Source organism: Columba livia, chromosome 5, assembly GCF_036013475.1.
Source record: "Columba livia isolate bColLiv1 breed racing homer chromosome 5, bColLiv1.pat.W.v2, whole genome shotgun sequence".
Classification (NCBI taxonomy): domain Eukaryota; kingdom Metazoa; phylum Chordata; class Aves; order Columbiformes; family Columbidae; genus Columba; species Columba livia.
This window is the reverse complement of record NC_088606.1, coordinates 24,269,288-24,294,377: the sequence shown is the minus strand read 5'-3', so window position 1 is coordinate 24,294,377 and position 25,090 is coordinate 24,269,288. Positions and strand designations below refer to the sequence as shown.

The window sequence follows — 25,090 nt, the reverse complement described above, 5'->3', positions numbered from 1 at the left end:
GGCTTGGGGAAAAGATGCTTCACTCCTGTGGTGACTCCTCTTTGTTTTCCCCACTGGATTTGTCTTGTTTCGGAAGTGCTGCTGGTGCTGATCTCTGAACTGCTCATTGATTGTCTACTCTCTGATATCAACTCCATCTGTTCTTTCCCTTCTTCTTGCAATTTCAGTTGTCACTGTTGATCGGGGCATCTCCTATAATCATTTGACCTGCAGTGATTGTCTCGGAGAATAGCATTTGTGATGTGATTTATTAAAGCAAAGATTTTGTATTTAATTGCACCTATTCCTTCATGACAGGGATGTGTGAGCATCACCACCTGTCAGCTTTGCACTCAGACATCTGCTCTTAGGGCAAACCCCATGTGTTACTGCTTCTCTGTATGGCATCCTTTTTCGCTTGAGGTCTTTTCCTCCTTACCTATCCAAGCCATTCCAGTTTTGGGGCTCTGTCAAAAACAATTGTCCAGTTCAGTGAGAAATTTTGCACCTGCAAACTCCAGAGTCGAAAAAGCCTAAGTGTTGAATAAATATTGTGGCTCTGTCTTGAGGAAAATGATGTACTTATGCCACATCATAAGGCACTTTCCAATTCATTAGCAACTAAACAGGATGTTGAACACCAACTGTTAGCAATAAAGACTTAAAACCAGCAGGTGCTGATAGCTTGCACCCATGAGTCCTACAAGAGCTGCCTGAGGGTATCTTCAACCTACTTAGTCATTGTTTTTTAATAATGCTTGAAACAAAGAAGTTTCAGCAGACTTAAAGTATGAAATGTGGCAATACTCAAAAAGGCCAAATAGGATGCTTAAGTAAGGAAGAAACTAACTAGCCTGATAAAAACATAGCACACAGAAAAGAAGGAAAAACCCAGTAAGGAGTTTATTATAAAAGTGCTTGAAGATGCGTGTTCAACTTTTCAGAGTGATCCATCAGTTCAGGCCTTTCCGTCCCTACCAAGTAGTGGTCTGATTCTTGATCCATCTCTTACAACCCATGTCCTGACAGTTTTTCATTAACTTTGTTATTCCTCATTATGTCTTTATTTTGTGAAGCAGCCTTTAGCTTTCCCCTCCACACGACTCTTTCATAGCACCTCTGAGTAATGTGAGTTCTCATTTTATGCATGCTTCTATAACTTTTTACTCAGCTTCTCATCTTGGGATTCTTTGGTTCTCCCCGGCTTTGCTTTGCACTGGGATAGTTGGTGCTTGTGCTCTAAATACCGCTCCCCAGACTCGTTTCCAATGGGATTTTGCCTGGAAGTTATCAAATTGTTCAAATTCATGTTTTTCAGCTGCACTGGCTTTATTTGGCTATTCTCACACAGTTCATAAATCTTAAGATGCGCCATCTTATGCATTTTCCTATTCTCATCTCAGCCAATCCTCCCCACTTCTCAGCTAGTTTCCTTCTCTACCTGGCAACCAAATAGTTATTGTTCCTAAAGCATCCCAAGGGCTCAGCACACTGCCAGGGTGGGACTCAGCTGACCCAACACAGATGCCTTCATGTGGGCAAGTTAACTAAACTCCCTTTCTGGTCAATGGAGAAACCCAAGTACTCCACAACTACCTCATCCTAAAATACATGGTGAAAAAAAAACAGAGTCAGATGAATGAAACCTGAAAACTATCTTCTGTCAGGTGCAAGACAGCAGGGTGACTAGCTTTGGACGAAATCTGGAGATAAAACAATTAGTACAAGAATGCTAAATACGGACAAAGCAATCCACAGCAACCATAACACCTGGTAGACTTTGCCCATTCAGATAAAGCAGAAACTTTCTATCTCCAGACCATGCATTACATGTGCCAGAGCTAGAGACGGCATTAGATAACGACTCTGAAGTGTAAGACAACCACAATCCTTGGATGTAAACAAGAAGCAGTGGTAGGAGCAATGAAGATTTATTTCAGCATATGGAATTGGGGACACTGATGTTGGAAGAGTGTCCAGTTTGGGAAACCATGTGGGTAAGCCAAAGAAAATAATAAACAAGGTCAAGGGCTAGAGAAAGCAACTTGCATTGAAAGTTTCTATCTGGTTAACAAAAAGAAGATTAAGCAGCAGATTGAAGACAGTGCACAAAATCTATATTAAAACACCAGGTTATAAAAAAGCCTCATTCTTGTTGAGGAACATGTAACTGGATGATGGCTGGTATTTAGAAGCGTAGAAACCTGGCAGGTTCAAATCAAATGCCAATGGAAATCAGTCACCAGTGTCCACCCACATGAGATCACTTACCTGCAGAAAGAAGCCATTCTTCCTCTAGGGGACACTGCAAAGTAAAGTTTTACTCCTGATATTATCAGCATTTTCTAAATAATACATTTGTTTCCCTACAGTCTGGTACAGCTTCTGTATCAGCAATCCTTCCTTCCACAACGATAGCCCTGATCAGACAATATCCCATGCCAAATTTGCACTTTGTGAAGCAATACATGACATAAACAGGCTTTTCAGAAACCATCTATTAGCCGGTTGTATCACCATGCAGAGGCCATAGTCCAGTTTCTAGCTGTCTTGGCTTCACTTGGAACATGTCTGCACAGACTGGTTAGCTCTCCTCCAGCACCAACCTGGGCATCAATGTGTAGCCCCAAATAAGAAGGCTGTATTTTGATTTTACCCATCTAGTTCCACCACAAGGCTGGCAACCCCTTGTCACCCTGTACTCAAAAGTACACACTGCCCTGTCACTACAGCCTGCCACAGAGCCAGAGTCTGATTTAAGGCATTCCAGCTTTATTAAATTCTTGCATTTAGTTCACAGCAATGGCCTTATATGTGCACAATCGTGCCTCAGTCCGATGTTATAGACACTACACACTCAACATAAGGATGACTTATAGAAAAATGCTGGGTACCTGAACAAAGTGCTTGATCTGTCAAATGAAGTGTTCACAGGCAACCTACCAGAAGCTTGATGAATATAGCCATTAAACTTGACATACTATAGATATTGAAAATTTTGCATGTCTTTAACATGAAGAAATAAACCCCTTTCAATAGACAGTACTTTATTCTCATGCAACTGTACCAGTTTCACTTCCTGCTGTGCTTATCAGCACATTGAGACTGCAGCACAACCTAACCTCCTAGAACTGCAGTCCAGCAATATTTGTGTGCTAAAAGCTGATGTAAATCACCACTGTCAAACTCTCCAGCGGGTCTGTTTAAAGTTCCTGTTGCTACCCATCAAGTGTGACACGAAGAGAATCCTTGCAATAAGAGATCTTTATTACAAAATTAAATTCCAGATTCTACTTCATTTTCCATGATCTCCTGTACAAAATACATTTATAGCTCAAGGGAACATTCTCCCATCCACACTGTGTGGTGCAGTACTTACACCTCCACTAGAACACATTCAGTTCATGGGCAGATCCACACGCACACACAGCACTAGTAAGAAAGGTTCAGAAAACAGGACAGAATTACAAAAGAACCCCACTCACTGTTGCTCCAAACTCTTGCTCAGTCAGGGGCAAGTTCTCCAAGGATGGTTCTAAACAGCAGCTCTTGTTATATACAATAAACTCACTTGGCAAAGTTTTAGGACCAATTACAAATTCAGTAGGAGTGGTCTGTGTGCTACCATGTCCTCTACCTCAGAAATTACTCATGACAAAAATAGCTCTTGACATAAGGGAGTTTAAAAAGTAAAGCAACCCACAACCAACCATGCAACCAGGGTCTTGATACTTCAAAGAAGACAGAGACAATTCTCAGTCCTGACTGCTTGCAGCCCACAGCCCCCTGAAGAGAGCAAGTGTGCTATGGAGGTGGTGTTCTTATCTTCAGCCTTCCTTTCCCAGCAGGAAGGAGCCTTATGACATTCTAACAGTCCACACATTTTTGATTTCGTGACACACACTTGCCAGTGTGTGAAGTCACTTGAAGAAAAGGGGGAAAAAAACCCCAAACCCTCACCTATCTTGGAGGTAAGTGCTGGTGGAGACACAGGGCACCGCTAAAGAAATTTTCACATTGCCAGTAGGACCCTGAGAGGAGGAAAGAGTGTTATAATGGTCCTCATGCACAGAGTGCCAACCCAGAGGGTCAGTCACACAGGCACGGCCTCTGGAAGGGAAGCTGCTAAGCATGGCAATGGAGAATTTCAGGTAAATGCCTGTGTTTCTACATTGATAAATGGTTCACTCTCAAGTACTTTGAAAAAGATTCTCAGAGATACAGGAAGAAGCCATGAGGATGGAGCCAGGCTCTTCTCGGTGGCAAACGATAGGACAAGGGGTAATGGGATCAAGCTGGAACACAGGAGGTTCCACTTAAATTTGAGAAAAAACTTCTTCTCAGTGAGGGTGACAGAGCACTGGAACAGGCTGCCCAGGGGGGTTGTGGAGTCTCCTTCTCTGGAGACATTCAAAACCCACCTGGATATGTTCCTGTGCGACCTCACCTAGGCGTTCCTGCTCCAGCAGGGGGATTGGACTAGATGATCTTTTGAGGTCCCTTCCAATCCCAAACATACTGTGATACTGTGAAACTGTAAAATAACACATTTGTTTACCTTTCTATAACAAGGTTCTGGTTTTGCTCTCAGTGCATGTGACAGGTATTCATTCACTTGGGATACTATGAGGTGTCCCATCCTACCTTCTTGTTCAGGCACCTGGAAGAAATGGATGTACAGCCTAAAAACTGGAAGAGAAGCAAAGATGTGTCCTGTACTTTTGGCACACCTGAAGAAGCAGAAGGATGGAGTGGGATATAAAAAGGAAGATCCTACCGGTGCATCAACAAGCCCTTCCAATCAAGACACAAAAAGAAAACTCCCTGCAGACAAGAGAATGGTGGTGGCTCTCCCACCTACAGAGCTGTGAATAACACTGGTAAGCGGTGCGTGACACGAAGTCATCCACCTGCACCAAAAGCAACCCTGGCACAGGAACCTCCATTCAAATCCTCCTCACAGTCACAGCTGTGTCTCATAGCACGAGCAGTCTGGTTCCTAGAAACAGGCCAATCCCTGCTGCTGGAATAGGCATGAGGTGGCCTGAAGTGACTGATACTGAAACCTTTTAAGATGGAAGGACTGCCTAGGATGAAGCTAGATGAGCCTAGAGGCCTTCTATCTATCAAAAGACTGAAGAGGTGAGAATAGAGTTTACACATAAAACAGAATTTGAAACAGAGTATCTGGCAGCCTGCAGCTTTTTGTGATTTGAATCCACAGATACAGGTTGATGAAATAATTTGCCAGTGATTAAAGAAGCCCTGTCAAGCCAAGTTCAAAGACAGCAGCTGCTCCAGAGAACAGCATCTTCTGGCCTAAGAGAAAGCACCGTGAGCTATTTTCCACATGACTGGGGAAGAGGACTAATAAGCAATCCTCAAAATAAACCTGAACTCATTCCACAAGCACAACTAGGAAAACTGACTGAAGCAGCCCAAACCCCACTCCAAAAGCAAAAAGTGCCATGCACCCATTGCCTCACATCTGCACCACTCAGACATTTTAAGTCAAAGTCAGTATGGGATTCTTAATTATTATATTTTATTGACCTCACAGAATATTGGTTACTGTTATCTTCCAGCTACATCCCAACAGGTTTTGTTTTGAGAAGCAAACACTGAAGGTCAAATTCTAACTAAAATAATTTTTCAGTGTTTTTTTACTACAAGAAGACAGGGGAACATCAATTTACACTTACTTGAAAACCCAACCCTTAGGTTCCAGACAGTGCAGATGAAATGTCTGCCCTCTAGTCTTCAAATGTAGACCTTTTAATACTTTAAACTTCAGAATAAAAATCACTTTAAAAATTAAAAAAAAAAAAAAGGAAAATATTCTGCTGGAAGTTGCTCCCTCTTGTGGAATTGCTGGTTTTTTTTTCACTGTATGTCTCCATCCCCTTCACAACATCCAAGGCCCAAGAAACAGATTAGTCCCAATGCCAATCAAGTGCTCTCAGAGGATTTCTGAAAAGGCAGTCCTAAAGAAAAATAAACTTCTGTCTGTATTGAAACAGAAACTGGGCTTGTCCATAAGAAGGTGGGATGAGAGCATGACATTTGCCACTTTCAGCTGGCCAATCCCCAAACTCAGCTACCAATCCTCACTCAAAAGATTATTAGCAATAAAGGACAGAGGGACCCTGGCCAAGGAACACACTGGTTCATTTTCTTCAGGCAGCTCCTATAAAGCTGAGCCTTTCATAATAACTGAAGTATCCAAGGTTACTGAGTTGATTTTTGCTTTCCTACAGATTTAAGTTGATGAATAAAGAGTGTTAGAAAGTGTCATTCCAAAGCACACACAAGTTTCTTAGGTTATTGTTTTTGTTGTTAGTGTTAAGGGCAAGTGTGTGATAGCATGTGCTGGGGAAAACTGCACTTTAAATCATGTCTTTTATCTGCTCTTCTGCTAATTCCTCCCCATGGCAATGGGACCACCTTAGGGAATGCTCATATTCAGGAGAGCAAGACGCTAAGCTGATAATCTCACCAAGAGTAGAAGATACTCAATCACATTGCTACAAAGGCAGCACTGCGCTGTCTGCCATGTTGCCAAGAGATCGCAGCTACTGTCAGATCAAGCAGGATCTGAAGAAGTTTGCAGCCTTCTCACTCATCCTTCTTACCTGTGTATCACCTCTGTGAACGCTGGCTCATGCAGGTGGGGGTGCTTCCTGCAATAGCAAGTGGGAAAAAATCATCAAAGCCAGTAGCTAGTTAGTGCCATGACTTCCCACCATTGTACTACCAGCAGGTGATTAACTCAAAACCTTTAGAATCAAAAGCATAGGTCCATACCATCTGAGTTACCATCTACAGGAGGCAGCTTCTGGAGAGAGATGTGACATACCAAGCCAAAGCCTCACACTAGCAAGCAGCTTCCTTACTGAGCAAGGCTGTGGATCTCTGTTACGGGGGAATGAAAGCAAGTCTGACTGGAGTCTCAGTGTGTCCCACAGAACAGCTATGCTAATGCAGCCCTTCTGTGCTGTACAAAATACATTAGAATTCAAGGACTGGTAAGATAAATGAATGCACATTTCATGTTTCAAGACAGACACACTCACCTGCTGCTCTTCCTGTAATTTTGATGCATGGCTGAGAAGCAGAGCAAGAATTCTGAAATGAAATGCTTGAGTTCCTTGAAATATATGCAAAAGTGTTGCACAAATATTATTTCTTGAGACAGGAACACAGCTGGGGTCTAAGTGTCAGTCACACTGGATGCTACGAGGTGCCAACCTTGAACTGTGACAAGAAACTGAAATTGGAATAAAAAGAACATTTATAAAAATAGACCTAACACACAAGAAAGGCACCTGATAAACAGAATTCTGCTTTCTTTGAAGGGGTGGATTCAACAGCCAGTGGCCCTTGACACTTCCCAGACAAAGAATTTTTGCCCGGCCTCACATTTCCTTCAATACAATAATTTGATGGTCAGCCATCTATGAGAGGGAACTTGCTCAATATTGCAAGGCAGTGTGCAGATACCATGGCACCAGCAACCAGTGTGCAGATGCCACATTCATCAAGATGAAGTGTTCCCCCTAAAAGCAGGGGTACTAGCACTGGAATAGCTGGGATCAAAATACCAATGACAGCTGTCTGCAAAATTTCCTAGCTATTATTTCAGTCTCTAGTACACGTCCAAGAAGCTGGTCTTCACAGCATGCTGGGGGAGAAAATAAATCACCTGCTATTTCCACTGTAATTTCCTTAGCAGTTTCAGACAGAAACTGCATAGAAGCTACAAAGTGCTGAGCTGGAACAGTCTCGCTCTGCGCACAGGCTGGCTAGGTGATTGTTACAAGTGATTAAAAGTGATCAGAAAGCAAGGCAGTACAGAGGGATAACAATCTCCATCTCCTCTGTCTGCAGAGGGCCTGTGCGACAGGCAAGGCACAGTGGCTCACAATATTTCAAGGATCAGAACAAAATAAACAACAGACAGCCAGGGCAGGGTAAAATGGAGGTCCCCAGATACTTATGTGAAGTTTTCAAAAACCTCATCATAAGAGAGGTTGTTAATCATGATAAAACTTGTAATGTCTCAGAGACTGTGTGGCTCTCAAACTGCTTAGATTACAAGAAGGAAAACACACACACACAGGAACACGCAGCTACACACAGCCTCCAACTTGTACTGGGTCTGACTGCTGGAATGCCACTGCTGTTTGACTGATATATATTGCTCAAAAGAAATGAGGTTTAAGAAGTCAGATGTCCAGGAATATAACCTAAGGATTCAGGACATAAGCCTTTTTAAGAGAACCTTCTCATTGTCAGTCATCCTCTGCATCTTCCAATGCAGGCAGTGCAAACAAATGTCAAAGCAACAGGGCTACTATACACAGAGTTCTCCAGAGAGGGCATTTTACTGTCACTCGTCTCCAAAGCACCAGAATCAGCCTGAAATGCAGCAGATCTCATGCTTCTCATCTGCTGTTCCCAGGCTCCCTTTGCTTGCTCTAGAACTCCCAGGAGTCCATCCACCGGAGCCCTGCCATGGGGCTGCTAGGATCGGAGGCCATGGGTCCTATCATCCCGTAGGACAGAGGATGGAAGAGGTAGAAGCTGTGGAAAGAACACAAATGCCCATCAGGGACTGTACGATTTTCTGTCTCAAGAACAATGCAGCAGATTAGTCCATACAGATGTTCTATGGGACCTTTGTTTTTGGGCTGCTCTAAGCTCTGCTGGGGACCTTCTAATCCCTGCTGAAGACAGTATAGTAGACAGCTTTAGCACAGGTCGTATATGCTCTTAGAGAGCAGCAGCTTTGGAGAAAAGCCAGCTGATAAAACCTGCAGCAATTAAAAATTTGCCTGCATTTGAGGGATCTGGCACCATCTAGTGCAGGGACCAGAATCAGAAACCACTGAACTGTGGGTTTGGAGAAGAATAGTGTTCACAAGAGTGCTGGGATAAAAGAAAGATTCCCTGCAATGGAAAGATATTTTATAATGCATTACTGGGACACAGATGCTGAGTCTAATAAAATTCGATGGTTTAGGATTGTGCTTGATGATGCCTGAGAAGTTCAGCAGAGAAGAGAGGCAGAGACAAAGGCTAAGGATAATTAACAGGCAATAAGGTTTCCATTGAGGCAGTGACTGTCACACACTCAGGGAAAGCTCAGCTTTCAGCACTCACCTGTACACAATGAGCAAGAACAGTGCCAGGAACCCCGCTCCATATACTTTTCTAGCTGTAGTACTGGATGATAAAAGCCCAGCGCAGAACTTTAGTAGTGTGTCCCAGGTGATTCCTAGGAGAAGGAAGAGGTGGAAGTCAGAAGCAATGGAGAGGCCAAAGAACGGAGCTGCTACATTCAGTCATACACTGGGCTGATAAAGCTCTGTTAACACAAGAAGACCTTGTCAATTTTAAAATTCATTTACCCAGGTAACCTTCAGAACTATAGGGATTGTTTTGTATTAGTAGAAGGTTCTTTTTTCTACTTTTCCATCTGAATAAATGCAAAGGAGATCTGGGCCCCAGCATGCTAACTAAGTTGGTACAAAATCACAGGAAAAAACACCAAGACTGAATTATAAACAGACATGACATAAAAGTGATGGCAGCAAACAAAAGGGAAGTAACTTATATAAAAGCATATACAAGAGCAGTGACACAGCAGAGAACAGGAATAGTTTTGCTAAATTTAAATGCCCCAAGCACTAGGCATGACTGCCTCTTCAGGGTGCTAAAAAAAAAAAAAAAATAAAAGAAGAATTTGGCAACGCAAGCTGCTTTGTGAAAGACATTTTGAATTAGTCGATGTTTTTAAGCACTTTGCACAAGCAAGCAGAAAACCTAATAAATTATACTGTTTAGTCTGCAAACATTCCATTTAATAGAATTTCAGTGTTACTCTGCCTTGTCTTTTCCCCGGCTCTAGAATTTACCTGTCAACATGCTAGAAAAAAGCATGGCAGGAAAGTAGTGGTGAAAGTAGAGAACTCGGCCCATCATAAAAAAAGGGAGGTAATGAAGGAGCCAGCCCAGCATCATCTGCGCTCCACCACATAGCACAACTCTGGACAGTTCTGGAACACAAATAAACAGACTTCAGCAGAGAAAAAAATCAACTACAGTTCCTATTTGCAAGCCTTATCCCAGTAAGTAAACTCAACTGGACTGATCTTTGCAGGAAGTCATGTACTGGTCTGAAACTGTGCCAAGCCTCTGCAACATCCTAGCTGCATTCTTTACGAACATACAAACACTCTTCAGGAGAACCGTTATCAGAGAAGATGTACAAAGACATAAGTCTCAAGGGACTGGCAGGAGGTTGACTACACTCTATGTTAAGACTGACCTTGCAGTTTCTCAGGATGCACATCAGACTAATCAGGCCATTCCAGTTTCTGATGGTTTTTATTCTCTCTGTAATGAGACTACAAGCCACGCAGATCATCACTTTGCCAGCCTTTCCTGGAAGGAAATGCTGCCGAGCTTTCTGAACCTGGAGAAGGGACTGAGAGCTCTGGTGTCTGCATACAGTTTAGCCACTAACTTATTGTGTAATTTTATAGTTTTACATAATATTTTAGAATTCAGTTCCCACAAAGAGATCCACAAAATGAAGCAACCATTGATGTAAACTGGAATGGTCAAAGAATGACTTATTAGGGCTTGTGAAAAGCTCTATATCCTTGGCACTGGACATAATAAAGGATCATTTCATCTCTTATATTTGTCATTTGCTTTGCATAAATACCAGGAAACATTTCTAGTTTCAAACCACCATATTTACTACAGCAGTACAGAGCACATGCAGAGCCTGACAGCAGAGCACTGATTCAGCTGGTCTGTCTCCCTTACAGTGAAAACAGGTAGCCCCTTGCAGTATTTTTTAAAGACCTGCCCTGTTTTTATTAAACTATTTCAGATATGAAACTCACACTCTTTTCCTTGTGGACACTGCTTGATAACCCAAGCTCAGTTGTTTACTAACCTTGACACACACAGTCTTGCCATGCACACCCTTTTAAGGTGCCTGCAAAATGTATTTTTGAAAAGGAAGCCTATTATCAGTAACCTATGTGGGTTAAGTATCTTTACTAGAAAAAACATTCTGGAAGTCTGCAAAGCAGAACAAGCCAAAAGCCATGGGACCAGTAGATCTCTGTATCAGGAAGGTTCCCCTGACACACATTTTATCACCTTTTCTTACTGATATGTCCAGATAAAAGATAGACTTCCCAACAGATACACAGATGATAATTTCTGAGCTGCAGTACTCAATGTAACTGAGAGCACTCGTGGCCACCATCTTGGCCCTTGACCAATTCATAAGCAACTCCCATGCTAAGCTGGGGGCTGACCTGCAAAGCAAGGCTGGCATGTGAGCTACTGACTAATCCAAGTCCTTCTCTCCTACAAGAAAACAAGGCAGCAAAAGCTACTGAGACTCATATCTTTGGATCACCTTAAGATGCCAGCTTACACCCAGGACGGCTCTGTAATCTCCAGCAGAGGAGTGGCAACACTTTTGACAGGCCCCTGATCACATCTCCTGCCTCTGAGTCATGTCCAGAGCTCTTTTCTTTGGCCAAGTAGGTGTCTCAGGGCCTTTGCTGACTTGAGGATTCCTGATCAAGTCTTACAGGCTTAAGAAATTCAGCAACCCATTAAGAATGGCCTGCCATGCAAAAAGCAATACTTGTTCATCAGAGCAATTATTTCTAGTATGGAACCCTTTGTTAACAGTCACACCGTTCAGTGCTACAGTTTCAAAGCACTACATAGCTTAGTGTTTTGTAAACAAAGTTGCCTTGAGTGTATTTTTTTCAACCCCCAAGGTTCTAATACAATATAAAAAAAAAAGACTTTTTTTTTTTTTTTAATACAGGAGTCTCAGAATGAGCTTTCTTGTATCAGGAAACCCAGATAACTGTGATTCTATAGTTCAGGCAGGATACGAAGACTGACCTCACCTTTGAGTTCAGAAGTCAGTTGGACACCTCTCTTCAAGGCCACTGCAGTGGAAACTGCTATCAGAAGATATAACCCAATAGTTACCAGATTTAGCCACCAAATCACCTACATAGGGAAAAAAAAGAAAGATTTGGGACTTCAGGCTGGACATGCACATATGAGAGGAAGAGAAAAGCTACATGCAAACATAAGAGTACAATGAGAAGCAGCCCAATAGAAGGAGGAGGAAGAGAATAATTGTCACTGGCAGAAGTAATAGTAAGCTAAAGTTTGCTAAACACATTGGCTTGAAACCTCCCACTCCAACTTACCGGGTTTCCCAGCAAATAAACCCGATAATCGGTCTCATTGACACCAGAAAAACGCAGGCCCTGAGGAAACAGACCATAAGGGAGTAAAATGGGTTTGCATCAATCAAGTTTGTAATTTGCACAGTGTCCAAGGCGAAACAAATTCCCATCCATGCAGCTCAGGTGCTACAAAGTAAAGCTGACATCATCTCCAATGCCACTGAAGAGGTGCTACACTTAAAGAAGCACAGCAAAAGCACTTGAAAACAGGAAGGAAGGTGGATTGATCAATATACCTGGTAGTTGATGGGCCAGTGCCAAGGTTTGGATGTAACTTCATTGTCCTTTGGTTTGAGGCCGCTGTTTCCCTACAGAAAAGTCAAGATAAAATGTGAATGAGCAGGCAGTTATGCTGCAAAGCCTGCACAGAAATGTCTGGGTACACAAACATACATGAATACTCAAGTAAAGGCTGTTTTCTCACTAACTACATAAACACATCATCTTCTAGAGGTGGTCACAATGAGGAAAATGAATGTTTGAACATTATTGTGCAAGTGAAAATGTTACTTGGGTTCCATTAGAGGCACTAGTCTCTCAGTTCTCCAGCTTTTCTGTCACTGAGGACACATCTTGCATAAGCAAGACCTTTCGTTCATTACGAGACTACTTCAACAGGTTTCTCTGCACTCTGAAATAAAAGCCTCAGAAAGATTATTTCCATGGAAACTCCTGGAAGTGCTTCCTTACCTGAGACAGCATTATCACTGGTTGCCATGGAAATGTTTAGTATTAATAATCATGTTCTTGACTACCTCCTTTCTTTAAGGAATCTGAAAAGAGCTGTACAAACAGCAGCAAATAAAACCTTAGACTCCTTTCTCAAAACAGTAACTTCTCATTCATCAGACAAAGGATTGAGGAGCTGGAAGCAGAAGGGCTGTGGCCGAGAGCACAAAGAATAAGCATGGGGAAGGACCACAAGAGCAGTCCGCCAAAAATATTAACTCCAGCTCCTTCTTATTTTATTTTTTTTAATTCAGGGTTAAATATGGAAGAGGAAAACACAAAACACAGCGTCTCAATGAACTTTTAAAAAAATTAGAAGTTTTCCATTTTCAATCCAAACATTTATTTTTCTCCCAAGATTCTGTTTAGTTAATTTTCCTGTCTCTGACCACATTAATATCCCCTGCCTCACAAATATTAATTTAACTTTAAAACCTTCCAGTAGAGTAGGGAAAATTTTCAATTCTCCTTTACAGTACCAAATTTCAGCAGTGGAGGGATTACACAAGTAGGCAGTATCTAGATCACACCAACAGCGGGGCCAGGCATCAAGTCCAAGGCTTCCAAACTTTTGGAAGATTCAGCTGCAAGACCACCCCTTTTCCTAAATATAAATTCAAGTAGGCTGGTCGGGCATGTAAATTCTGCCCTAGCTTGCAGCAATCATCCAGATATCTCAGAAAATGCTGTTTCTTCTTGATTCCAAAGAAAGAAGGAAGAAAATTGTAATCTAGAATTAATGATATCCTACCCGGATCATAACCATGTGGGATTCTAGCAGAATTTCTGCAAAAGAAGGCTTCAAAACATCCAGGCTGATATTGGGCACTTTAAAAAAAAAAAGAAAAAAGAGAGAAAAATAGATTAGAAGTCTGCATGCTTTACTTTTGTTTGCCTCTTTCATAATCAATTCAACTCTCTACTCCTGCAACAAATCTGTTTCTCGCACTTCTTTTAAGTCCCTACAGAATTAATTCATATTCTAAACATAGAGGTTTGCAGTCAAAAGTACCCCCAATGATTTTCACAACTGATGTACTCCTAGATTTCCTCCTTTACTTCCAGAAGCGAGAGAAACAGATAAAAGAGCATGAAATAAACAGATTGATATTTCGAGCTGAAATTAGAGATATACTGTTCACAGGCTGCTGTTTATCTCTGAATGAGCCACGAGTGTGGGAATGTAAAACACATTACAACAGAAGGGGAAATTCTACCAAGTCAACAGCCCAGGACTCCTTCCCTTTGGTTTGCTCAAAGGATGAAGAGCATCAGTTTTTTTTAATGACTCAGAACTCAGCCCAAGTCATGTGCAACTCATAGGATGAAAATTATATTGAATAATTCAGGCCAAATGATGCTGTGACAGATTTCTAACTCCTGGATGAGGCTGCAAAGCCCATCTGTCCTTATTGGCAAACTCAGTTCTTTCCCCAGCCTCTCTCACACTTCTACTGTCCATTACTTGAAGGTACTGCAAAGTCATTATTTAGCATGGCTCCAACAGAGAATATACACCGGAACAAGGCAGATCCTAACTTTAAAAAAAAAAAAATCATTAAAATCTATACAACATGCTCATACAGTATGTCTTACAGCCTGTACCGCAGTGCCTATAAAACTTCTTGCTTTTGTCATCCATTAAGACTTCAAAATATTTTTATAAGTCTTTATATTCCCACTACACTTGAAGCATTATCACCAGTTTACAGTACAAACAGTGAAGCCAAAAAAGGCCATGCATCTCTCAACAACTGGCCCAAATTCAGCAAGTTTGTACTTGAGCTGAGAAAAACACACAAATCCCAAACACTGAAGGCTGGTTCTTGCCATCTGACAGCTCATCCCAACCTTTAACAGCAAGCCAAGATGCACCCGCGAAGCAAAGGGAAATAAATGCCTTACACTTAGGGTTGATATGATCTTCAAAGTTCCAGAGGGAATTGGGACTCTTCTTCAGGTATGGTGTGCAGGTGACTTCCACTTGCTCCCAACCCCTGAGGAGCAGCAGAACAGTTAGTCACCACCCCACAAAAGATCATTCAGTATTTCCAGTTCACATGAGATTTTGTCCCCATTTAGCTTCACACTTTCCCATAATACCTACTATACTACTCAACCCCAGCAGCTGCACTCTTGCACACTCTTACATGCCCTAAGCACCATGTAGAAAACAAAACAGATTTACAAGGTAGCCAACAGCAAAATTCTACTGAATATTTGAACCATGTTTCTAACTTTGGGCATCAAAACTAAAAAACCTCAGTCTATACACAGGCAGCAAGATTTTTGAAGATGATGCACGCTGACATATAGAAACTACTTCAAGTCGACCTTTACAGTGTCTCCAGAAGAAAATCACCATATTTAAAAACTGTATTACAGAAATAAAAGAATGACTTTAGAGGATCCCACCAACTGTTCATTTAGTCTGTCACCCTATTTCTAGAAGGTCACATCAAGCACTTTGGGAGAAAGTGCATTATACCCTGCAGTAATGTGACAGATTAATAAGGAATTTTCTACCAGTCACCACTTAGCAGGCTTAACTCCACTAATTAATTAATTCCGTTAATTAATCACCACTTAATTCTCTGAAGGACAGTGATTATTCCCCTTTAAATTCCTAAAATATATATATAAAAAAAACAATTAACCATACTTATTTGCATTTAAGTCTTCTTGCCCTCAGCTCTTAATGTTACCAGTATTTTGTGGCAACAACTTCCATTCAGAGGGTAACTTTGCGTTACAGGAAAAAAAAAAACAACAACAACCCCTTTCTCAAATGTTGACAGAGGCAGTGATTTTTTTTTTTCAATCAATTACATTATTTACCCATGAGCCCAGCTTTACTGGTCAAAGACTAAATGGCACTTGCATTCCTGAGCAGGCAGTCACCAGCCTGCGCTCACTATGATTCAGCATCCCCAGGATCCCTCAGAGGCCATTTTTACCATAACACAGTGAAGGGAAACCTCAGCTGGCAGCAACGGCGGCTGCTCTGGAAACAGAAGCGACATGACTGCACAGCCACCTGCTTCAGGATCCATGTGAGCATCCTCCAGAGCACAGCAGCTCTGCAGAGAAGGCAGCTTGCCTGGCACTGCTCTGCACATCTCTGCACACACCTCACTTCAATGATGAAGATATATAATCCAAGGATATATTAAATCACAGCCCTTGCTAAAAGCAGGTTGTTACTGTTGCTCTCACTTTAGATGCTGCGTGGCAGAAGGACTTTCAACCACAAAAGAAATTAATACCAATAAAAAGAAATTTGAAGGATTACAGCATGGAACAGTATGAACTGCCCCAGTTTCTAGTAATCTTTGTGAATCCCAAGGATAAAATGGGCCTTGAAGAACACACCTGTCAACCCCTCCTGGACTTTCCAGATGACAAGATCTACACCCATGCCACTCTCAGATCTCTTAGTACAGGATATTATTTTCCAGAGCTGTATACCTTCACTGTAACAGACTGCACAACACTAACCCAGATCTTCTCCTCTTGTTATATTTTTAGTACCGCTATTTACTTTTTTTTTTTAAGATAAAGAAATGGAAGAAATGTTGTTATTGCATAGTTTAAAAGTACCATTGAGCAAAAGAGCATTTCAACTCAAGGCCTTGCAGGGGTGGAGAAGGATTACAAGCTATTTACCATTTTGGCAGAGTCTTTCCAGAAGAGCCCAATATACACCCCGTGGCCACATGGGTTAGCTGGACCTGACTCCGTAGGACTTTGATGAGCTTCTCAGCCTTTCTGCTCATCACTTCAATCCGCCAGAAATCATTGGAGTCTCCTGTTCCATTCTATCATGCAAACATACCACAGGAGGTTAAATTAAAAAAAAAAAAAAAAAAAAAGCAAAAAACCAAAAACACACTACAAAAAAACCAACCCCCTCCCAACCCAAAAAACCCACAACAACAGCAAAAACACCAAACAAACAAACCAACCCAAAAAAAAAACCACCAAAACCCAACCAAACCACTAACTAGAAGACATACAGGATTGAAGCACTGCAAATAGGAACATCTGAAACTCCAATGGTGGCAAAGCTAAACGAAACAGCCTTCACAGAAGAGATTTTTCCATCAGGAAGAGATTATTCTAGACACGAGCAACTACTCAAAAATACATTTTTATCTTGCCAACCTTAAATTTTTTTTTGTTTCCAATTCATACTTGACTGTGGCTCAGAGTTACATTTTAAACAGGGGTAACTTGGCTGCTTCACAAAAGGGGTTTAGGCAACAGCCCCTTGCATTTGGATATTCAGCCCTCAAAGCAGATTTCATTTTCGTGATTCAAAATTCTGTCATCATTCTGTCAAAAAAGGCACTCGTCTATGTGACAAGGCCAAATACATAAAATAATACTTGTCAGAGCAACTTCAAGTTTGCTTAGTTTGGCATTTATGGAGTTGAACGTTGCCAAAGTTAGACTGGCAGTAAAAGCTTAAGTTATTTTCTTGTCTGTGTTCACACTAAATAGACCTTAAATATGAGATAAGCGATTTCATACTAAATCAATTTTTCCTCCAGTACGGTAGATGCACATCTGTCACCTTGGCTAACAAACTAAAAAAGCAAGAATAAATCCCCTTGGCATGGTATGAACTATCCCCAAAAGAAGGAGCTGCCCTTTTTTAATCTTGCCATTCACTTACTATTCCATAGCCAGTAACCTGAAAATGCTTCTTTGTCAGTGGAGCCTCATGCCGGTGACTGTGAAGGTTTCTAGAAGTTCTGAAATGAAATTAAAAGTCAAATCTTGTTTTATTTTTATGTCTCAGTCAGTTTGTGATACGAACTTTGGTTTGAGCCATTCCCAGAGTTGTCAGCACTTTAACCACTGCGTTCCAGGTGAGGGAGGGCAGGATGCAGCCTTGGGCCACAGAGTGACACTGCTGCTTCCCACCACACGACACTGAGCTCCTGCCACACCAGGCAGTTCTGGAAATGGAGGATAGTATAGAATCATAGAATAGTTTGAGTCGGAAGGGACCTTCAAAAGTCATTTAGTACAACCCCCCTGCCGTGAGCAGGGACATCTTTACCTAGATCAGGTTGCTCAGAGCCCTGTCCAGCCTGGTCTTGAATGTTTCCAGGGATGGGGCATCTACCACCTCTTCGGGTAACCTGTGCCAGTGTTTCACAACCCTCATTGTAAAAAATTTCTTCCTTATACCTAAGTCTAGATCTACCCTCTTTTAGTTTAAAACCATACCCTTTGTCCTATTCATCTTTTCAAAGTCCCCTCTTCTCCCTGTTTCACAAATAAATCTGACCCTCAAGCTACCATCTACTACCTCCAAGTCAAAAAGACTTTGTTGTTTTGGTTTTAAATGAAACATAAGGTGAGACTAACAGTCCTGCTCTTGCAAGAAGCAAAGCAAGATCCCGACCTCTCTTGACTATCAGTTTTACTTTTGAGGAAAAGGATTGTACTATTTAGTCAGGCACAGATTTACTGGGTGCCCCCCATTAGCACAAGCTGTACACGGCGCAGACAAACAGCCTCCCATCCTAACAGGGACTGCTAACAGGGGCAACCAGAAAAAGCTTGCCAAATCCTGCGCAGGCTGGATGAGGTTCATTCACAAGGAGACGGGAGCCACCTGCCGATCTCTTCTGCAGCACTGCAGTGTCACGTCCCATTCCAGAGATCCTATGAAGACCTAACCACTGTTGCCTAATCAAGATGTTATCACCTTCATTATTATACATTGGGTCATAAAACCCAAAATTCAAGGCATTTTTTTAAATATTAAAATAATTTTGGAAACCTAAGCAATGATTTGTGAACACACAGTATTGAATGCAATATGAGATCATTTCCAGGTTCACAAGTTTAGAGCTTCTGTTAAGAAATCAAAGCTGCAACAGCTCAGAGCATCGTGGCACAGTGACATTAGGCTAGATGAAGATTAAATATCAAGTCACTAGGATTCCCCTGCTTCCTCTCAGGTATTGCCTACAGAAAGGGAAGGCACCAGCCAACATTTTTGTTAAGAGCATTTCACTGCTGTGATCTCAGCGCTGTTGAGAACTTCAGCAGGTGGATACTGCCTGCGCACTTAGGAAACAACACTTGCAGTACACTGACAAAAAAACACACTATTTGCCTAGAAAACTCAGAGAGTGGGGACAAGCAACAGAATGAGGGTTTTGAAGTTGCTTCTTTGCAGAAGAGTTACCCTTAATACTGCACCTCACACAGCTGAACAAATGCCTCTGCATTTCTAATGAAGTTGTGTGGTTCTGTTAAAAGTTTCCCATTTAACACCCTTCTAAACATAAACCATCGAAGAAAAACTCCACAAACCCCACACTGGAAATGCAGATATAAAGACACCTCTGTCACAAGGCCTGCTTGTGCCGGCCTAACAATGCAGTCTCCAGCAGGACAAATCTCCCACCAATTTTATTCCATCACGCAATCTCTTTGAATCCCAGAAATCATCCTTACTCTTTATGTTCCAGACGAATAATATCTCCATGCCTCACAAACTCCACAGGGCTTGAGGGGTCTGACAGATCTGCTGAAGGAAGGCAAACTAATCATATCAACACACTGATAAACATATCAAGGTCTTAGAAAGTTTCTTGGGAATGCTCATGCCTCAAGCAGACAACATATGGCAAACTAATTTCTGTTGACTAAGCCTGGTGTAAACCACTGCTCTAGTTTAAAGACCAGCCCTGAGGGCTGCTCCAAGCAACACGGCCCCAAGCAGCACATACTGCCCTTAACTAAAGAGTATGCTTGGTCAGGCTAAACGAACACCAAAACTATAGATATATGTTTGTTCCTCAAGAACTAGAAAATTAGTCTTGCAACACTAATTATAGTTTTGTTATAGCTAAGTTATTTGCATTTTTTGTTTGGAAAGTTCCTGTTAATTTTTACATATACATGCTGCAGGTGAAGAAAAGAAACTCCACCAGGCCAAACATGCCTCAGCTACTCTATATGACATTATAAAAGAACAGATCTATGTACAAACCATCTTGTCCCAGGTAAGTATCCATGGAAATCAGTCAAACACAATGTATCAGAATGTACCAGGACTCAACTTCTCCAGGACCCACAGTCACAATAATATGTTTCACAAAATATTAACTGAGTTCAGATTAATTTCCTCTCTGTTATCTGCAGTCCTACCTAGCTGAAAAGACGCCAATGCAACCATCAGCTGAGAAAACCTTTTTACATCAGCTGTACAATCTGGAGAGAAACCAAAACTACACTAGACACAAACAGCATTAATCAAGATGGAGCCAGATTCCCCTTGTTCCTCCTCTCTCCCTCATATCCCTGAAAGATACTTTGCAATGGAGGGAACCCAGAATATTTATGTGAAAAACTGAAGCAGCAGTTATAAAAGGCACTTTATTGCTATTTGTTACCTGTATCTGAATAACGTTTCTTTATAATCCAGAGGTTATTCAAATCTTTATGTAAGTAGGCAGTGACCTGAAAGCACAGATAATTTATTTTACCAAACAAGAAAAAAGCTGGTGACAGCAGACACACATTTGCCAGCAAACTGAAGTCCCAAATGAATGCACTAATAACAGAAACCCTGGGATGACTTTTATGATACTGCCCCTTAGAAAGTCAGTTGCTGGCCACTCCTTCACTCACATCACACTTCTTGTTCAGCGTAGCCCACGCACTCAGGAGCACTACACTTAATGGCAGCTCACATGCATCGTGAGTAACAGCCTCCAACCACGCAGCTTGACCTCTTCTCACCCTACTTCAGAGGCTCCTTGTACAACAACAGGATACCCAAACCTGAACTTTTGAATAATCACTGGCCAGCACCAGAACCAGGAGGTGGAAAGAGTGTTGGCTTTACAGACGGGCATCATTGGTAGAGACTCCTGACAACAGGCTGCCTGTGACAACCATAATACTTCTGCCAAAGATCCAGGCAAGGTGAGAAGGATTCAAGGATCAACTGTTCAAGCCGCACCTGCTACCCAGATATTCAGGGATCAACTGTTCAAGCCGCACCTGCTACCCAGCTAATCATTACCAGCCTGCTCAGATTCACAGGCCATCACTGCTCCTCCTGGCACCACGGGCCTCTGGCCCTCAGGTGCTGCGACCTTCCCAAGTCGCATGAGGAACTGCGCCCACTTTGCTCACTCTCTTCCAGCAGCACCAACCCTGCTCTGTGGGACCCTAGACCAGTGCCAGACCTCTGCCTCCCACTCAGGTGGGAGCAGATGTCCCCGTGCGTGGCAGGACAGAGTGTCTGAGGGTGGGGGAAAAAAGGAGAGCTGGAACCTCATACCTTAAGGTTGTATCATCAGGTGAGCAAGGAAAGGAACAGGCAGAGGGATCACTGCCTCCATCTTTTCCTCCCTAATTCTCCTCTAAGTTCTGAGCTTCCTTTCCCTCTCCACAGCCCCCAAACTGTCCCAGTCCCCTACCTTGTCCTGCCTCCAGGGCAGGGAGCACAGGGGGGAATCTCCATCCTTTCCCACTTAGCCTCAAGTAAGCTCCCATCACCATTCTCACCAAATCCCCTTTCCCTGCTTTTAGCATCATAAAACATGCTTTGCACTTCAATTTTGCCTATTCTTGAGCCAGTTTTGGCATGACATCGCCACCTACGGTAATAAATATCAGTGTCACATGATAACATCAGAATTTTTGGTTGGGAAGAACAGCAGGAAAAGGAGATTGAGACAAAGTTTTCATTTCTGAAAACTTCTTCCTCACCACAGACACCGAAGGGAGTTAAAAAACAAACACTTGTTTTTATCTGGCAACTTTCTTTCCAGGAGCTCAGAACGAGTTTTAGACACTACACAGGCAAACTGCAAAATACGTCTTGGGAAAGCTGCAAAAGCCGTAAGGCTTGTGAAGCTTGATGATGATGGACAAAAATAAGAAATTCACTTAATTTTTGTACTACTTAATTAGTGATAGTTACATGATTTCTGATTTTTACTCTGATTTATTGCTTAATCACTTAATCAGAAGCCCTTAAAAAGTTCAGATAGTTTAATTATGTCTGGCTTACGAATGTATAGGTATCTAATTTAAATGAGCAAAACCTTACAAATTCTTTGGTGAAACATAAGGAAAAGTAAAGCACCAAAGGAGAGTAATTCATGTAAGGTCACAGAGGCCAGTGAAAACACCACACAGCAGTCCTATTCTGTTGCTTTTAAAACACAGGAATTAAGCCTATAAGATAAAGTAATATATTTGTTTTAAACATAAGTTTTACAGCCTTTCTTGAGGTAACAACAGCACTTTGATTATGGAAGATTATTTTCAAGTCCTCTTGGCCTCCATCTATGGAGGATGGTCTTGGTACAACCATGAAGCCCTGTTACTGTGAATTACCATTGCTGCAATGCAGTAAGCTCTCTTCAAGCATCCTTTTTCCTCGGACTTCCAAGCCAAGTGTACAGTTGTGGCACTGAGAGAGTAACAGATGCTGAGTAAACACATAGCTCCTGTTACAACAGCACCTAACGCTACGTGCAGTGGGAGCAAGTCGACGGTTGTAACCAGAGGCAGCACAGCTGGAGCACACAAACCTGCTGCTGGCGAGCTCCAACGCCCTCCGGGTAGAGATGCCAGTGGGAGTGAAGGTATCCCCCTGCCATCCGAAGGTTCTTCATTGTGACCACAGATCCGTATGCCAAGTCTGTGTGGGAAGGAAGGAGGACAAAAAGTATCAGGCAGCTCTCCTGTAAATATCTCCACCAACTAGTCTGCAGTGCTCTGATGAAGCATGCATTCTCCTGCTTTGTTCTGATGAAAGCTTATTTCCTGCTTGACATGTTCCTGTGCACAGCTCATCACAAGTTTGTCTTCCATCCCCAACCACATTTCAGTAAAACTGTTATGTAATGTTTGGCTGAAACACTTAAAATTCTCCCACCTAGTCTTAACAGAAACAGAAGTGCCAGCTCCTTTGTATGTAATTTCACTAACGAGAGGTTTGACGTAGCTTTCCGTAAGAATATATGGTCAAATTAAAACATTATCAAGTTTAAAAAGCATGTGAGTACTTTGAAGCACTTCATCACCCAGCCCCTGGAGCAGCACACGAGGGAAGGGAGGCAAGCTCAGCTAGCAGCTTGTGGAGCTGATACCCTGGCTTCGCAGCCTCCCAACAGTCTTGGAGAACGGACCTGATGCTCTCCCAGTAGTAGTTCTGGAGCAGGGAAAAGCCAGAGAGAAGCTGAAGTAATCGGAAAGCTAAACCATATCAAAGGCTTAGTAGTCCCCAGCCAGTCTGAGGATTAGGGAATGACCACAGAGCCATCTTTCCCCAAAATTCATATGCATGCTGGAATACAACACAGCTGAACCAGGGGCACGCTGTGTCAGAAAGGAGTTGATAGTTTTCATTTACAAATATTCTGGAAACAAGTCATACATTCAGACACTTACAAACCCAAAGTGAACAGGACAAATCTCTTTTTGTTGTCTTGTGCAACATAAAGGCCAAAAAATACAAAGATGCATGTGCATGAAAGTGTCAAATCTCACAAAATGGCATCTTTCCCTCTAGAAGGAATATGATGAGACAGGTAGTGACCTTGCACTAAACATGGTGTTACTTTCAGTCTTTTTTTTTTCTGCCAATATATAAAACTGCCCAGAGGAACAGCACAGATCTGACCATGACCACAAAGGCATAACCTGCACTGTCCTGCCCTGACTTACAGGAGACACTGTTTTTATTTAAACTCCCATGTACACTGACAACACTCAAAGCAGTTTATTCCTTTGGACACTCACGCTCTGGAATGGAGACGTTATGAAGATTGTTCCCGATCAGTTGGGACTGAAACGCTGAACTGAAGAAACCATCCCCAGGACCACTACAAATGAGAGCAAAGCATGTGACAATTCTAAGTTTGGCAAAACAGGCATACAAAGCTCTATCATACATTACCAAATGGTTTTTACAGAAGGAAAAAGATAAAACCAGACATGGTATTAGGAGAAGACAGACTGCAGTTCCCTTGGATGCACACACCTCTAATGTTGTGAATCACAGTAGACAGAGACAGTCTTGCAGGAAATTGTACAGAGCTTCAAGGACTTGAGGTTATAAAGATGTACATAAAAGCACCATTGACTGTCTTTGGAGGTGTTCTTATGGCAAATCAACTGACTCACTCTCAGGTTAGATAATAACAAAGCTTTTCTCTGTGGCTTCTTAAGTCCCACTTCTGCTAAGAGGGTAGTGGTAAGACCAATTGACTTAAACTGAAAAACAACAGTTTGTTTTGTTTTTTTCCTATGGTGAAATGCTTATTCACCTCATCTCTTAACGCTAGCATATGGAAAAATATTACTTAACCTTACTAGCAGTTGTGCTCTTTGCACATACAAAGCATCCCTTGGTTGCAGGTATTCAGACAAGAGCCCTCCCTTTGGGCACACTCAGACTTTTTTTTTTAATCACAGCCAAAGCCTTTTTCAGGATGACTTTTTTTTTTTTTTAAATAAAAGCAAAAATAAAAAGGATGGAGTCGAGACATTTTCAGGTCCAGGAAAGAGAGGAGGAACAAAAAGGAGACAGAAAGTTTGGTTAGGATACTTGCGTGGCATCTCAGAAAGTCTTAAGCTCAAACTCAGTTTCACTGCCAGTTTAGCCAGAGCCTTTCTCTAAAAACAATGCAAGTGTCTGTGAAGGGAATTAAATAAACACACAGCTTATGGCTGTGCTTCTGACACTGAAAGTAGAGAAATCCATAATCAATAGCCTTTAATTCAAAGCAAATGCAAATTATTCTTCTTCTGGAGAAAAAGATGTGAAATACCTTTTATTTAATACTGTAAAATGAACAGCAAACACAGTCATGTAGAGGGCAAGCGGGAGCAGGATGAGGCAGAGTACACGAGCCAGTAAATGCTTCCCAAACACGACCTGTAACAAACACAACCTGGATCAAACAGTGTAGCTGCAGGAACAACTCCACTCTCTATCTCACAGGACTCTGAGCAGTGGTCCTACAGCAGAAGCCCACCATGCAAGCAAGCCCAGCAGGCTGCAAAACTGCCTCAGAAAGGCCTAGGGA

General features: G+C 42.1%; 1 protein-coding gene across 4 annotated transcripts in view; it reads right to left on the bottom strand.

The window, feature by feature from the left end:
• Positions 1 to 3,225: 3,225 nt before the first annotated feature.
• POMT2 (protein O-mannosyltransferase 2) overlaps positions 3,226 to 25,090 on the bottom strand; it is a 30,188-nt gene continuing 8,323 nt past the window's right edge. For 2 of the 4 annotated variants that reach the window (XM_065063798.1, XM_065063801.1), the window contains exons 7-21: positions 24,833 to 24,939; positions 23,802 to 23,884; positions 22,589 to 22,698; positions 20,432 to 20,498; positions 19,491 to 19,563; positions 17,689 to 17,767; positions 16,677 to 16,828; positions 14,916 to 15,007; positions 13,762 to 13,838; positions 12,518 to 12,589; positions 12,243 to 12,302; positions 11,931 to 12,036; positions 9,897 to 10,037; positions 9,142 to 9,256; positions 3,226 to 8,562 (exon numbers count right to left, since the gene is read on the bottom strand). In XM_065063798.1, coding sequence (XP_064919870.1) covers positions 8,457 to 8,562; positions 9,142 to 9,256; positions 9,897 to 10,037; positions 11,931 to 12,036; positions 12,243 to 12,302; positions 12,518 to 12,589; positions 13,762 to 13,838; positions 14,916 to 15,007; positions 16,677 to 16,828; positions 17,689 to 17,767; positions 19,491 to 19,563; positions 20,432 to 20,498; positions 22,589 to 22,698; positions 23,802 to 23,884; positions 24,833 to 24,939 — 1,440 coding nt within the window. In that variant the 3' untranslated portion in view covers positions 3,226 to 8,456. Of the gene's footprint in view, positions 8,563 to 9,141; positions 9,257 to 9,896; positions 10,038 to 11,925; positions 12,037 to 12,242; positions 12,303 to 12,517; positions 12,590 to 13,761; positions 13,839 to 14,915; positions 15,008 to 16,676; positions 16,829 to 17,688; positions 17,768 to 19,490; positions 19,564 to 20,431; positions 20,499 to 22,588; positions 22,699 to 23,801; positions 23,885 to 24,832; positions 24,940 to 25,090 lie in introns of all 4 variants that reach the window. The other 2 variants (XM_065063799.1, XR_010472848.1) reach the window with 2 other exon arrangements.